This window comes from Oncorhynchus mykiss, chromosome 7, assembly GCF_057628025.1.
Source record: "Oncorhynchus mykiss isolate SJ-2025 chromosome 7, ASM5762802v1, whole genome shotgun sequence".
In the NCBI taxonomy this organism is placed as follows: domain Eukaryota; kingdom Metazoa; phylum Chordata; class Actinopteri; order Salmoniformes; family Salmonidae; genus Oncorhynchus; species Oncorhynchus mykiss.
In genome coordinates this window covers 44,568,458-44,584,717 of record NC_143028.1, presented here as the reverse complement: position 1 = coordinate 44,584,717, position 16,260 = coordinate 44,568,458, and the positions used below count along the sequence as shown (strand labels likewise).

Here is a 16,260-nt window from a genome sequence, read left to right as displayed (position 1 = left end):
GTAGAACGTTTGAGGATCTGAGGACCCATGCCAAATGTTTTTTAGTTTCCTGAGGGGGAATAGGCTTTGTCGTGCCCTCTTCACAACTGTCTTGGTGTGTTTGGACCATTCTAGTTTGCTGGTGATGTGGACACCAAGGAACTTGAAGTTCTCAACCTGCTCTACTACAGCTCCGTTGATGAGAATGGGGGAGTGCTCGGTCCTCCTTTTCCTATAGTCCACAATCATCTCCTTAGTCTTGGTTACGTTGAGGGATAGGTTGTTATTCTGGCAGCACACGGCCAGGTCTGTGACCTCCTTATAGGCTGTCTCGTCGTTGTTGGTGATCAGGTTGTATCGTCTGCAAACTTAATGATGGTGCTGGAGTCGTGTCTGGCCATGCAGTCATGGGTGAACAGGTAGTACAGGAGAGGACTGTGCACACACCCCTGAAAGGCTCCAGTGTTGAGGATCAGCGTGGCAGATGTGTTGCTACCTACCTTCATTACCTGGGGGTGGACCGTCAGGAAGTCCAGGATCCAGTTGCAGAGGGAGGTGTTTAGTCCTAGTGATGAGCTTTGAGGGTACTATGGTGTTGAACGCTGAGCTGTAGTCAATGAATAGCATTCTCACGTAGGTGTTCCTTTTGTCCAGGTGTGAAAGGGTGGTGTGGAGTGTAATAGAGATTGCATCATCTGTTGATCTGTTTGGGCGGTATGCAAATTGGACTGGGTATAGGGTTTCTGGGATAATGATGTGAGCCATTACCAGCCTTTCAAAGCACTTCATGGCTACGAACGTGAGTGCTACGGGTCTGTAGTCATTTAGGCAGGTTACCTTCGTGTTCTTAGGTACAGGGACTATAGTGGTCTGCTTGAAACATGTAGTTCAGTTCGAAGAAAGTTGCTAACTTGTGTTAGCACAATGTCTGGAAGTCTATTTCACTACTAGGACGCTAGTAGATACCATAGACTTCCAGTCATTACCCGAACAATAGTTAGCAGTATCTTTCAAAATACCACTCATTTCCTTCGTTCTGGATGCAGACTTACAAATGGTATCAACGAGTTCATCTGACTCTGGGGAAGTTGACAAAAACCCTAAGTATCCCTTCAAACCAATGGTTAGATCTAGCTATACATTACTGACATATTGCCCCCTACTCTACTCACCAGCACCACTCGATTCCAATCTCAATGTCAATATGTGCTCTGCGCCACCATAGAAAAGCAATCTCACCATTCAGATCTCACTACACATACGCAGAGAGCCATTACCACTATTAGCAAAAGGTGCTCTTGATGGCATGACCTGCTCGTCATTCCAATGTTCCCTCCTTATCGCCCCAGTCCAATGTTTACTGGTCCCACAGCACTGGTCTCAGGTGATGGCTCCCTATAGCCTGCCGTCTGTAATGCCAGGCTTAATGCTCTACGCAGAGGGAATGAACTCCATTATGGAGTGGGAGCCTGTTTCTGGGCTTTCTCTCTGGCTTATCATTGCTTGTCTTTACGACACAGGGGACTGGCTGTTCCCGGAGGCCTAGCCGGCAGGCCGACAGACCATTTTTCCACAGCAAACCTAGATCTCCGACGTCACAGCCAACTCAATGATGGCTGATTGTGCAAGTCCCTGGAGGGCTAGGCATGTGTGTGTTAGTCTGTATTTGTTTGATTTCCTTAGCCTGTCTGAGAGGTGTAGATGAAACAGATCCAAGGACATGAATAGGAGTCATTCCCTGAGCCTCTAGAACTGTGGCCTCACATTGCAGAGTGGGGCTCTTAAATAGGGCCCGCGTCGAATGTCAGAGCGCCTGCTTGGACATGGTGTGAGGCTTTCGGAGCCTAGGAGACGGGGCTCATTGTTGGCCCTATTTAAGAGCCCCGTCTCCTAGGCTCCGAAAGCCTCACACCATGTCCAAGCAGGCGCTCTGACATTCGACGCGGGCCCAAGACATCTCCATATGCACAGAGAGGACCAGAGAGTGAGTGGCTGATCCAGAGTGGAGGGGTTGGGCCTGGTCCTCAGAGCCCCTCACAACGCTGCCTTAACAGGATTTAGCAGATCAAAGGCTGGGGGAGGAGAGAGCTGCCATACACTGGGTATATCTGCAGTAGGTGGACAACAATACCTTTCAAGAATACTCTTGATGTAATGGGGCGATTTGGAGTGGAAATGTGACGGGAAACGGGCCAGGACCTCTTCTCCATGAGGTACACCATGCCAAAGATGGCACAACTAGCCAACAAAGGAGTTAGGTGACCGTGTACAGTAGACACGCTCAGCAGGCTACAGCCGGAACGTGTATATGTTGAAGGAAAATACCTTACTGTTTAGATCAGTGGTGTCCCCCCCAAAAAATGTGGGACTAAAAATGACTAAAACCAAATTGAAACTGTAAAAATGCTAATGGCGCTATATTTATACCGTTTACTGACTGTCCAGCTCACAAATAATAACTGAAATGAAACAGGTGAAGCAGAGCAGAAACTAACACATTGAGAGAAGCACACACACACCTACCACACACTGCCGCAAGGAACACAAAGGTCTGAGTGAGTGAACACCTTCGTATACAAACACCCACGCACAAAGTGCATCACAAACACTAACAAATGCTTGGGCTGGAGGGGAGGCACAAGTGAAGCTGGATGATCTGAGTGAGTACACACCTTTAGAGCAGATACAACACACACACACACACACGTTTGTGCACACATAGAAACGCACACAACCCAGTAGAGAGGCCAAGGGTGAATATGAGCGAGTACACACCTTCAGCATGCCTAATCAACAATGTGATTAACACCCAAGGTTGGTGACCTAGTCAAATATTCTCTCTATTATTTCTCTATTTTTCTCTCTGCATGGTTGGGAAGGGCTCCTAAGTAAGCATTTCAATGTTAGCGTATACCCGTTCTTTACGAAGTATGTGAAAAATAAGATTTGACACACCATCTCTTTCCTTCCCTCTCTGCCTTGGAGCTGGTCAACTGAATGGGCTAAATGCTAACGTACCAATACATTCAAGGTGGATCAGAGAACCTAGCTGTGTCCGTTCCCTTTACATCTTGTAACTGGCACACACACACACACAAAGCTGTGAAAACACCCACAGGTGACAATTACCCAGTCACTCCCTGCCGTCACACACAGCCTAGGAGCACAGCACCGTCTTATCGGGGACATAATTCACCACCACCTAGGAAATACAGTGCGCAGGACAAAACATGCATCTGCTATTTCCTATCAGGACTGAGCAGGAGGGAGTGTAATAAAGAGGACATTTGGTCACTGCCTACAGGTAATGTGTGGGGGGGGGGACTCAATACTACAACTATTATGTCAAAGTAAGCAGTTCTTTATATGCCTGTGAAAGAGTGGTGCTAGTTATTCTAGCAGGGACGTAAGGCGCCAGAGGACAGAATTGAAACACCATTGAACAGAAGAGACTGCATGTCCAATGAAATTAATAGGCTTTGCCCACATACTATACACACCAACACTTACTTTGGATATTACGTTCAATGTCTTCATTTTTCTTTTCATTCTCTTCATCCTTCTTTTTCTCTAACCTCTTCCCTCATCCTGTACATTTGTCATATTCCCTATTCTATATGGTCCCTCTTTCTAATTGACCTAATCAATGCTATACTCCAACTGAGAAAAAAACATGAAAAAAAACAAACAAGATTTAAATCATATCCAATCCCAGGACCTGTCCGTTCTAGCTGAAGCTGTGCACTCCCAACCGAATCTTCGAGTTGGAATAGAACGAGCTGAAGAGATCAAAGCGGAAAGAGAGCTGACAGAGAGAGAAAAGAGAGAGCAGAGAGTGGGGGAGCGAGAGAGCAGTGGACGGACACGCTATCCAGTGTTTGCCATCTCCCAGATAAGAGAACGAGCCAGGTTATGCTTCATTTTACCTGGTATTTATTTCTAAATGATCCTCCTTGCTAATGGTGTTCAAATGTTACTTTTTTGATAGTCATTGATAGCCACAACGTATCAATTGACACCAGCTATACTATACATAGCCACTAGCAATTAATATGGTTATGAAGAACCTAGCAGCTAAAATAAGGCTGTGCTAACGAGGGTAGAATATACTAACTTATGCAGAATATCAGCTTCCCTGGATACAAACTGTAGTTGGCTGCAGTAAATGTATAATACTGCTGCACTAGTGAAAATGAGTATACAGCTAGAGTTTTATGTCACTGTTAGGCATCTCACATTACACCAAACCTCAAGGTCAAGGCTTTTGAGTATTGAATATGGCAAAATAAACATTCCACTGCTGACTCGTCTTCAAACACGGATTAGGTTGAAACGAGTCAACATGTTTCATGCCAAAGCAAATAAAACATAAGAAATTCAATTGTAAGCATGAATATTAAGTATTTGTCATGACAAACGCTTGAAATGCTTTCAAGTACCTTATTCAGTTGGACACATTTCAACATTTAACAAGTGTGTATCTTTGGCATTTCCAGCTATTGATTCTTACTCTGGCTCAAGTTGTTCACAGCCTAGGCCTAAATGGAACTGAGACACAGAACATCTTTAGTGTAAGGAATATATTAAAAGAAAAATGTAAATGAGGATTTTCATCATGCCAAGAATCTAATAATTAACATTCCCTCCACAGATCTGATGAGTCTCCAAATCCCTGTATGAAATGCAAATGGCGGTACACGGAGGTTTAATGTCAATCCGCTCTCATCTCTCCCCCATAAGGGAGGGCCTGTGTCTGTCTCGCCTCTACACTGCTGGAGGAGGAACCGTTAGCTACTGCCTTTACTCTAGGGTTTGGGCTTCGAATTGAAGCCAGGATAAAGAGAAGACTACTTCCTATGCAGGAATAACTGAAGTCTAATGCTGTCTTTAAAAGCTGGCTCGGTTTCCCCCACAAATTCATCTCTATTATGACCTCGTTTGACATCATAATGTATGAATTTGATCACACTGCCTCAGAGGACTGAGAAACACTTAAACCTCTACTTTCTCTCTTATTTTATTCTGTTTTCAGGACACCTTGATGATTTCATGCAGGGCAAAAAATAATATATACACTGTGGACATTTGACTGGGACAATACATCGTCAGTGGCAGAGTTTCACTAGCACCTTGTTAAAATTCATCTCTGGTACGTGTGTGTGTGTGTGTGTGTGTGTGTGTGTGTGTGTGTGTGTGTGTGTGTGTGATTCGTGCCCTCAGTCTCCGACTAAAAAATAAGAAACTGATATAGGCTTATCTCTGATATAGCGTATGACATGGCTCACAACCACTCCAATTCGCATACCGCCCCAACAGATCCACAGATGACACAATCTCTATTCCACTCCACACTGCCCTCTCCCACCTGAACAAGAGGGGACTACAGCTCAGCGTTCAACACCATAGTCCCCTCCACGCTCATCACCAAACTGGGGACCCTGGGACTGAACACCTCCCTCTGTAACTGGATCCTGGACTTCCTGACGGGGCGGCCCTAGGTGGCAAGGGTAGGCAACAACACGGGGGCCCCTCAGGGTTGGGTGCTTAGTCCCCTCCTGTACTCCCTGTTCACCCATGACTGCATCGCCACGCATGACTCCAAGACCATCATCAAGTTGGCAGATGACACGACAGTGGTGAACCTGATCACCGACAGCGATTATACAGCCTACAGGTAGGTCAGAGACTTGGCAGTGTGGTGCCAGGACAACAGCTTCTCCCTCAACCTCAGTAAGACCAAGGAGATGATCGTGGACTACAGGAGAAAGAGGGGAGAGCAAAGTCCCTCTTTGCCATGCAAATGAACTGAATCGCCAAAAAACATTTCCACTGCATTTCAGCCCTGCCACAATAGGACCAGCTGACATGTCAGTGATTCTCTCGTTAACGCAGGCGTGAGTGTTGACGAGGACAAGGCTGGAGATCACTCTGTCATGCTGATTGAGTTCGAATAACAGACTGAAAGCTTCAAAAGGAGGGTGGTGCTTGGAATCATTGTTCTTCCTCTGCCAACTATGGTTACCTGCAAGGAAACACGTGCCGTCATCATTGCTTTGCACAAAAAGGGCTTCACAGGCAAGGATATTGCTGCCAGTAAGATTGCACCTAAATCAACCTTTTATCGGATCATCAAGAACTTCAAGGAGAGCGGTTCAATTGTTGTGAAGAAGGCTTCAGGGTGCCCAAGAAAGTCCAGCAAGCGCCAGGACCGTCTCCTAAAGTGGATTCAGCTGCGGGATCGGGGAACCACCAGTACAGAGCTATCTCAGGAATGGTAGCAGGCAGGTGTGAGTGCATCTGCACGCACAGTGAGGAAAAGATATTTGGAGAATGGCCTGATGTCAAGAAGGGCAACAAAGAAGCCTCTTCTCTCCAGGAAAAACATCAGGGACAGACTGATATTCTGAAAAAGGTCCAGGGATTGGACTGCTGAGGACTGGGGTAAAGTCATTTTCTCTGATGAATCCCTTTCCGATTGTTTGGGCATCGGGAAAAAAAAAGCTTGTCCGGAGAAGACAAGGAGAGCATACCATCAGTCCTGTGTCATGCCAACAGTAAAGCATCCTGAGAACATTCATGTGTGGGGTTGCTTCTCAGACAAGGGAGTGGGCTCACTCACAATGTTGCCTAAGAACATAGCAATAAATAAAAAAATGGTATCAACACATCCTCCGAGAGCAACTTCTCCCAACCATCCAGGAACAGTTTGGTGACGAACAATGCATTTTCCAGCATGATGGAGCACCTTGCCATAAGGCAAAAGTGACAACTAAGTGGCTCAGGGAACAAAACATAGATATTTTGGGTCCATGGCCAGGAAACTCCCCAGACCTCATTTCCATTGAGAACTTGTGGTCAATCCTCAAGATGCGGGTGGATAAACAAAACCCCACAAAACTCCAAGCATTGATTATGCAAGAATGGGCTGCCATCAGCCAGGATGTGGCCCAGAAGTTAATTGACAGCATGCCAGGGTGGATTGCAGAGGTCTTGAAAAAGAAGGGTCAACACCGCAAATATTGACTCTTTGCATCAACTTAATAAAAGCCTTTGACACTTACGAAATGCTTGTAATTATACTTCAGTATTCCATAGTAACATCTGACAAATATCTAGACACTGAAGCAGCAACCTTTGTGGAAATGTATATTTGTGTCATTCTCAAAACGTTTGTCCACGACTGTACACACACACACACACACACTACACTGACACTCACATATTCACATACACTACATATGCACACACGCGACATGCACATGCATATGAACACAACACGCATACATAAACACACTCATCATATGCTGCTGCTATGGTGTTCTTTACTCTTTATTATAATATATCCTGATGCCGAGTCACTTAGCCCTGCCTTTATATACATATCTACCTCAAATACCTTGCACATTGATCTGGTACTAGAATAACAGCTTATTCTTGCATATTTTATTCCTGTTGTGTTACTGTTTCCTTTTTCTCTCTTTTCTTTACAAAATTCGATTATGACTCTGGTCAACTATTAAAGCGACTACATGAAACTGAAGTGAAGCAAAGTAATGGCATTCGAGTGACTTGGGTATTGCCATGAGTATCATGCAATATTTGTGCATAGAACATCCCACATCATGCCTCTATGTCCTTTGTTCTCAATGTCCTTCGTTCTCAATGTCCTTCATCTTTAAAGTATCAGAAATGTGTGGTAAACTGGCCTGTTCAACAGTGGATAGAAGGAACCAGTATTCAACACTGTTCTATGACACATACGAAGACACAACCATTGTCAAATAGACATAATTTGAAGTGAAAGCAAACAGGGAATTAGTGCTCTGATGAGTGTCAACAAACTAGCACTGCGGCATTGTTACCAGCCTCCAACTGTTCGCTGCTGAGTTATTGGCAATCTGAACATTTAGTATTCAACTGTCGTAAAGAGAGCCAAGCTGCCACATCCTCTCCTCTGAGGTTCTGGACCTTTAATTGCACCAGGAAAGTACAGTAACGAGTTTGCGTTGTGCATTGGGAGAAGACTGTGACGGCAGGGACAAGCCCATTAAAAGGCTGGCTTTATTGTGGCTGCGGGGCTGTAATTCATTACAAAACTGTCAATAAAACCATGGCATTATAATTAGGAGATCTCTAATACCCCATCTCTGGGAGAAACATAGCTGTCAGTGCCAAACCCACTAAACTGTTGTGTCTTTGTTAGGAGGTGGACTGGTGCCTAACCGACCAGACAAGGCCTTAAAGAGAAGCTTTAACATGACTCCTGGTTAAACAGTCACACAAAGTAGCAGCAACAAATATTTACAGAATCGCTAGGATAAAGTGTTGAGCAGCTGGGTTGGTTAAATAGGGAATTCAACAGGTGGTTGGAACAGTGTGTTGGCTCTTTGAGACCAACTGATAGTTTGACATGGAACTAGCTACTGTAGCATAATGAATCAGATTTGATCTCTATCTTTAAGTAGTACAACTCCTCTCCACAGCACACACACACACACACACCCTGTGGTGTTGGATAAAGTGGGCTCCTACCTTCGGGTCAGCAGTGAGCAGTTTGAATGCCTCGTACACCTGCTTCTCCTTCACCCCGCCTCCTAGGTCCAGGAAGTTGGCCGGCTTCCCTCCATGGAGGTCGATGATATCACACGTGGCCATAGCCAGACCAGCGCCATTCACTGTAATGACAGATCAAAGGTGAAACTAAACCACAGAGAAAGTTGAGAACTGTTACTGGTCTCAGAAAACAGAGAAGGGCCTCTAAAAAAATAGTTACTGTGCTCATCACAATTTTGATGACAAATTATGATTCTGGAATGCTGATAATGGTTTCGTGCCGATTCTCTGAAGTTAGATTTCCCCCCCATTAGAGTCCAAATGAAGATGAGAACTGAAACGAAAACCCTTGAGAGAAAACAGTGACAAGTAGTTGGGATTTAATTCAATTAAACATGACCTAACACCAGCATTAAAACAACACAAACATGAAAGGGCTCACTGTGAAATCAATGAATAAATTATCTAATGAAGAGGGAATAACAACATTCTTTGAGGATTTAAATCTTTAAGAGGTACTGTTAAAACTTATAATTGGGATATTTAACATTTGAAGAAGTTGAAAAGTGGAGGGAAATGTGATTACGGCAATGCTCTTGACTTCAGAAAGCGAGCATTGATTAAACAAATTTGTGGCACTAGTGTTGTGCCGTATTATCAGGCAGCCTAGTGAGCGCATCCCTATCCTCTGGGCTTCTTGGTGCTTTGCTGCAAGGGAGCCAAGCGATTCAGTCACTTCCTGCCAAAGCCAACACGCTTCTCTACAAACGTCTTACCTCATTTGGTTTAGCGGCACTGAGCCTACGTCCTGGCAAGTGCCCTGACAGAAGTCTCAATAAAAGGAAACTGGCTTTAACAGCTGTCACTTTGGTGGGTTACAAAGCTTTTAAAGGAGCCCATCAGCTCCGAGCTGTTGTTCTGCAGGAGAGGCTGCGCAGGGGAAAGAGCCACTAACCTGTGCTCTTACTGCCACAATGTTTATGAGGCTTCAGGGCAGCCAGAAGAGACTCCCCAGCAGCCCAGAATTACACTGTAAAGCTTTGATTTATGACAGGGGAGGACCATAATGAGAAGACTAACAATCCAGCTCACTGGAGACTTTTTGGGCGGATTATGGCTAATTAGAAAGCATTGGTTATGGCAGCCTCCTTCTGGAGTCGTTAGAAAGCTGGTTGTCAATTTGGACTGGAGAGGAGCCCAGTCGTCTTTACTGTAGTTTGACAAAGTTTGAACGTCGTCTCCCAGCCTTCAATTATCTGATAAGGAAAATAACAACTCTATTCCAGTTGGGGTGGGTTACCCATGGCTCAATTAATAGAACATGCATGTGCGTGGACAGCCATAATCAGAACTCACCAAAGCAGGCGATGTTTCCATCCAAGCCGATGTACTTGAGGTCCCATTTGGCTGCCTCCGTCTCGGTGGGATCGCTCTCTGACATGTCGTCCAGGGCAAAGACGGCTTTCTGACGGAACTCTGCGTTATCGTCAAAATTGATCTTGGCATCAAAGCACACCACTGAAAGAAGAGAGAGAGAGAGAGAGAGATATGAAGAGAAGAGGGACAGAATAATAAAGAGAGGAAGAAGGAAATAGACAAAGTAGAAAAGGAAAGAGGAAGAGATGTAGAGAAAAAAAAGGAGGAAGTGAAATGGAAATGTAATAATTCATAAGCTCAATGAAATATGTTAAATAAAATGTGGCAAGTGATCTCACCCTATTAGACTTAATTAATTCAGTATTTGTAATGGTGCAGCTCATGTTTATGCATCGACAGTGCCTCAAAGGGGGAATTTATTATGCATAATGGACAATACTTTTACACTTCACAAGGTGCAGTTCAAAGAAACTGCGAGTTGAATGTTACCTGCAGGCAAAGTATTTACTGCAGGGCTGAAATGCTGAGGTCTGCTCCTTATGGATTTGTACTTTGTAAGGCCCACTACATACCACAACCATTTACACAGGGGTGATTGGAGCCTTCATCTATCAATACTCTATAACAGCCTGGAGGACAAATGACAAGTGGTACACGGGATCCCCATGGAACCAACTGTAAATTCACTATGTAATGGCTCGTCTCTGTGACATACTACCTGGGCTGAAGCTCCCAAGCATAATAAAGGTAACATGACACACACACACACACACACACACACAAACTAGGCAGAACAAAAATGTATGGGAAGTCACTTCTATTGCAGCTAAGTGGAGTGTTGGCTGTCTCCTGGAGCTGCTGTATGTGACCAACTGTAGTACAATTACATTCATTTTCAGAGTTTAACAGTCATTTAGTCTTACCGTCCCTTTGGTGATGAGGGTTCAGTTACGCTGAAATGCAAGTCAAAGTAAGAGACTAAAGTGGGGGAAAAAACATGCCGTAACTATTCTGCCTGCAGTGATGTTCTTCAGTACCATGTGGCGTGCTGTCTAAACTCTACTGAAAAGACAAGCTCGGTAATTCATCATCTTCCCTTGTCGTATATGTACAAATTAAATAACAAGTTGATCTACTTTCAATGGGAGTCTACAGAAACACAAGTTTCTACCTTGCTTGTTGGATGGCAGAGTTGCACCTCTCAGTACAGCTTGGTTGTACACAACAAAATAACAGACCTCTCATCAATATTCATAAGCAGTGATTAGACTAGGCTACAAAACTCTATTTTCTTCGATGAACCAGACTCATAACAAGATCTTGTTTCATAACAATGAGTTTATCTGTATGATTGTTCCTCAAGAGGCAATTAGTGATGGATATACTCAAATATATACCTAAAATCCCACCAAGGAGACTCCCATGATGTACGAGAGAGAGAGCGAGGACAAGAGACAGAACCAGATAAACAGACCTTCTAACATGTAGACACCAAAATGAGAATGAGAAAAAGAGTCGTACCTTGTCCTTCGGGAGTCTCTCCGAGAGGATTGACTTCAACTTGAGTGGCGTCGACTTTCAGGAACAGATCATAGAGCCTCTTAATCTGATCTGCAGCCTGTGAGTTCCACAGAGGACAGTTATTACCCAACAAGATGCCTCTGAGCAGCAGGCCAGCCAGGGCCACTCAGCACCACGCACACATTAAATAAAACATGGCAAATCCCCTCATACACACAGAGCATGTGTGTGCGTGTGTTTTTGTGCGTGTGCGCACATGTATGTGTGCAGGTGTTGAAAAATAAAATAACAAAATACCACCTTTCTGATGAGTTTCTGACAACCTACTATTTTCTAACTAACATGACTCAGTAAGCCTTTAGCTCATACTGTACAAAATATAGGCTACACAGCGTACAAAACATTAGGAACACCACCCTGATATGAAGTTGGGCCCCCTTTTGCCCTCAGAATAGCCTCCATTTGTCAGGGCATGGACTCTACAAGTTGTCAAAAGCATTCCACTGGGATGCTAGCCCATGTTGACAATGTTTCCCACAGCTGTGCAAGTTGACTGGATGTCCTTTGGGTGGTGGACTATTCATTATATACACAGGAAACTGGTGGGCGTGAAAAACCCAGCAGCTCTGCAGTTCTTGACACACTCAAACTGTTGCGCCTGGCACCTACTACCATACCCCGCTCAAAGGCATTTCAATCTTTTGTCTTTCCCATTCACCATCTGAATGGCACACATACACAATCCATTTCTCATTGGTCTCAAGGCTTAAAAATCCTTCTTTAACCCGTCTCCTCACCTTCATTTACACTGAGTGACATCAATAAGGGATCATAGCTTTCACCTATATACCCTAATAAAACAGTAATTAAACCACTATAATACAGCCATTGTGTGGCATATTAATGTATTAGCTATGAGTGAGATTACAATGCGTATTTTGTGCCACATTATCCTAACAGGCGCAGCATTGCTATTGGAGTGACTGTCATTGTAATAAATCCTCTTTTAAAGAATACAGCGTTCAGCGGATGTCTATGTCTGTCCCTGGCACCGAGCTGCTCTTTTGATTAGGAAAAAAAGCCTGACAGAAAATGATGTAAGCACTACTCTCTGCCACACACTCACAGACACACATCTGCAAACACACACAGACACACACTTTTTGTAATCTCAAAGTTTTCAAAGAAGCAAAGTTACTTCAAAGAAGGTTCCATTCCACACCTACGTTTTAGAAGACAGAGTTTCAGAACTAAACTGACAAGCCAGACACTTAGCGAATCATTTTCCTGTTAAAATCAATGGCCATTCAATACCAAAACAGGCTGGTATTACACAGGGTGTACCTCTCAGACAACTGTGTATGTTCAGTTCATTTGAAATAAAACATTCATTAAGTTGATTTATACGTTTTCCCCATTGTAACATTGAACTAATCCAATCCTTTATGCTGCTCTGCTCACGGACAGGGATACAAATTAGCAATATAATGCTACAAGACAATTGGCTCTAAAATGAACCAGATAATAACTTTTAATATCAAATGTGAATTGTGGAGTTTATACTGGCCAGGACTGGCTACAGCAGCAATGTCTGTTCATGATTTTGAGAGGACTCCAAAAAATGTAATGTACTTCAGTGACTTCATTTTTGTTATGCGCTATAATGGTGAACCTATAAAGCTTTGTCTGTTGTATAAGGACGTATGGACTTCTATAAACCAGCATAGAGAGCCTAGTAGACTGGAAGTGTCCTATCCAGTTTCAACAGCTCTTGAGTTGTGTACTGTGGGTCTTCAGTGTGTGTACACTATTCTGCTTCTCTGCACTGCGGCTCAGAGAGCTTCGCCGGGCCCAGAGAGCTTCGCCGGGCCCATCACCTGTCTCTCCAGAGGTCCTTTGAAACCCAAATTAGCTGCCATGCGGAGCGCCTGGTCGTCTCGCACCCCCTCGAATATATCTATGACTTCCTGTGGTAGCAGAGAGAGGAAGAGAATGAGAAAGAGAGGGGGACAGAGCGGGTCAGAGACCGAGAGAGAGAGAAAAAGCAAGTGAGAGACCGAGAGAGCAAGAGGAAGAGCAAGAGACAAACAGAGAGAGAATGGAGACTCAAAAACACTGCATGGTAATATGACAAAAAGTGGATATTCATATTCAATTACGTAAGCTGCAATTAAGTGGTGGCAACCTGCCAGATGTGAGGAAAGGAAACCTGATACTGTAACGATGGCATTATAATTATCAGGCACTTGTAGAGATGAGATTCTCACATGGAGAAGGGATCAAGGGATTTATTGTACCAATCAGGGGAGGGAGAGAGGCGAGATAACACCGCCAGTGAAAGGTTCCATGTTCACATCTGTAGTCATTTGTAACATTTGCTCTTCAGAGCTCACAGAACTCTACCTTAAATATGAGCTCTGGGGTTTTGTCCGCCACCTCCTCTATGTCCATCCCACCCTGAGGACTGCCCACCATGACAGGCCCGTTGCAGGCCCGGTCCATCAGGATGGCAAAGTAGGTTTCCCTGGTGATGTCCAGGGCTTCAGCCACCATCACCTGGTCAGTAGGGAGAGAGTCGGTCTACAGAGTCAGGCTACTACCTTCCCATCACAGACTGTCCTCAGACACAGACAGACAGGCAGGGATGGAGAGACACTGAACCATTACAACTCAGAGAAACTGGGGGTTCTACTTCTACGCTCTAGTGAAAATGAAGCAACGCGCTGGGAGATGGCAAAAGAAGAAAGAGAAAATAGAGAGAGATTCATGGAAAGACAGAGGGATACAGATAAGTTGGTTATCAGTTTCCTGCAGTCTAACTGGACCGTGTTAATTTGGACTTATTGACGACGCTCGTTCTCCATGTCCCATGCAAACAGGGGCAGTGCAGACCTCTTTCTCTCCCACTCCCAGATTAACATCTTGATCTACCTTTTCCACACCACTACCACCCTCTCCCGGTCTTTCTCTCAATCTCACTGCCTTTCTGTGCCCCTCTCTCCCACTGCTACTCTCTCCTTCTGTCTTTTAGGACTTTCTCCCCCTCTCCCCAGCCCTGGTCCGTACTGGCAGTAGAACCATGCTCTGTGTCATGTCTGGAGAGGCTGGCTGCAGTACGGTGAAGTGAAGAGACGTGTTACAAGGGCAAGCTGACAGCCGCCCCTGGTTCTCATTCAGGGAAACAGCCCGACAACAGAATTGCAGCCTGTTAAGAGGGCGTATACTAAGGCCTGGATCCTGTTCAATCACTGCAGCTATCTCGGGCTACTTTATTACTTTGATCCCATGCCTAATCTAATCCGAAACAGGCTTTGAGGGAGGCCTGTGACTACAGCCAGATAGCATCATATCTCCCATGTTTGTGAATGTCTTCATTTTTCTGAAATTAATCTTGTGTGTACCTGTTTTAATGTGTAACACATGACACATGCCTGCGTATCATACCATAGGTCCCTCTGGGAGGATTTATCATGATACACTTTTGCAAGAAATCCATTTTCTGTGCTTAGTTTATAAAATAAAACACTATCAGGTATTGTGTTATGTCAGGCAACTGACGTGCCATGGATAGATAATGCAGCACATTTTTCAATATGAAATTACATCTCACAACAATGCTTCTGCAGTTAGGATTTCTGTGTTGACATTTTTCTATTTCCCTACTTTCCCCTCAGCCCGGGTGTTGTTGTAGTGAACTTCCACCCCCGCCAGCACTTTCTACAAAAAAATGGCATGATCTGTCACTCATTTGATACTTCTCCTAAACTTTGCAGCAGGGGCAGGAGCAGAGCGAGGTGCGTTCCTGGCTGGCAGGAATGAAAGCAAGCGTTAATGGGGAGCTCTAGGCCATATTTCACTAGAAGGGGAAAGAGAAAGAAAGAGTGAGGAGAAACACAAGCTGCAAGACAGGAAGGCTTCATTACCTGCAAATGTGTGTTTTTGGAGTGGCTGCAGAGTGTGAGTGAGGAAAATTATATTCCTGCTTGTTAGTGACACTTGGAAATGGTTGTTTACGTGACTAACACTTTGGTCTCAGAGAGGCCCTGACTCGCATGCATTATTTGTTGCAATGAACCATGACAGCAAATAGCACAAAAACACAACAAATGACATCGGCTTCAAATGGCATGTCTCCACTAGAGACCTATCCCCAGAACTAGGGGAACAACAGAATATATAGACTAATGTGTTATTTCCCCGATGCTTTGTGCAGTCATTTATTTCATGGAACTGTATTACTGAATTGAAATAAACCGGAAATGAGAAAAAAACAGAATGACCTTTTACATCCAGCTGTGACTCACCGTTTTTACTTTCACTCCCTCCTTTGGAGTCTGCTTGGTGGTCAGGCTATAACCTAGCATCCTATTGGCCAGCTCACCCACCGCCGAGGGGCTAAAGTCAAAGAAGAGACAGGATTGGCCCAAGACTAAACAAGGACAAACATCTTTCAAAAATAGAGGACTATCACCGTGGCAGAGAATAGACAGAGTAATTATTTGCAGCTCCTGCGAGCCGTTTTCATTTCAACAAAGACATGGTTCAGCACATTTGTAACATGACTGTAACATGTTCTGACAAAGCACTGTTTTAGGAGAATCTTCAATATGTCTACACATCTCTTTGAATACGGCTCTCCTGATTTCAGCTCCTCTTTAAAGGCAGTGTGCGCGTCTCATTCCAGCTCTCGCTTTGCTCTCTGGTTATAGAATACAAATGAAGCCTGAGGTTGTGCTCTGCTTTGATAGATGGTAGTCGAGCGGGTGCGCTCACATCACTGTCTGGGGAGGCTCAACTTCAGATGGCTCACGTAGAAAAGTTTCCGGCTAT

The 16,260-nt window shown here is 44.5% G+C and overlaps 1 protein-coding gene across 1 annotated transcript in view; it reads right to left on the bottom strand.

Moving 5' to 3' along the window:
* Positions 1–16,260, bottom strand: part of LOC110527962 (succinate-CoA ligase GDP-forming subunit beta) — a 127,676-nt gene that overhangs the window by 40,083 nt on the left and 71,333 nt on the right. Inside the window, exons 4-9 of the mRNA XM_021609613.3 lie at positions 15,735–15,825; positions 13,834–13,986; positions 13,308–13,397; positions 11,431–11,527; positions 9,889–10,050; positions 8,512–8,654 (exon numbers count right to left, since the gene is read on the bottom strand). Coding sequence (XP_021465288.1) covers positions 8,512–8,654; positions 9,889–10,050; positions 11,431–11,527; positions 13,308–13,397; positions 13,834–13,986; positions 15,735–15,825 — 736 coding nt within the window. The remainder of the gene's footprint in view (positions 1–8,511; positions 8,655–9,888; positions 10,051–11,430; positions 11,528–13,307; positions 13,398–13,833; positions 13,987–15,734; positions 15,826–16,260) is intronic.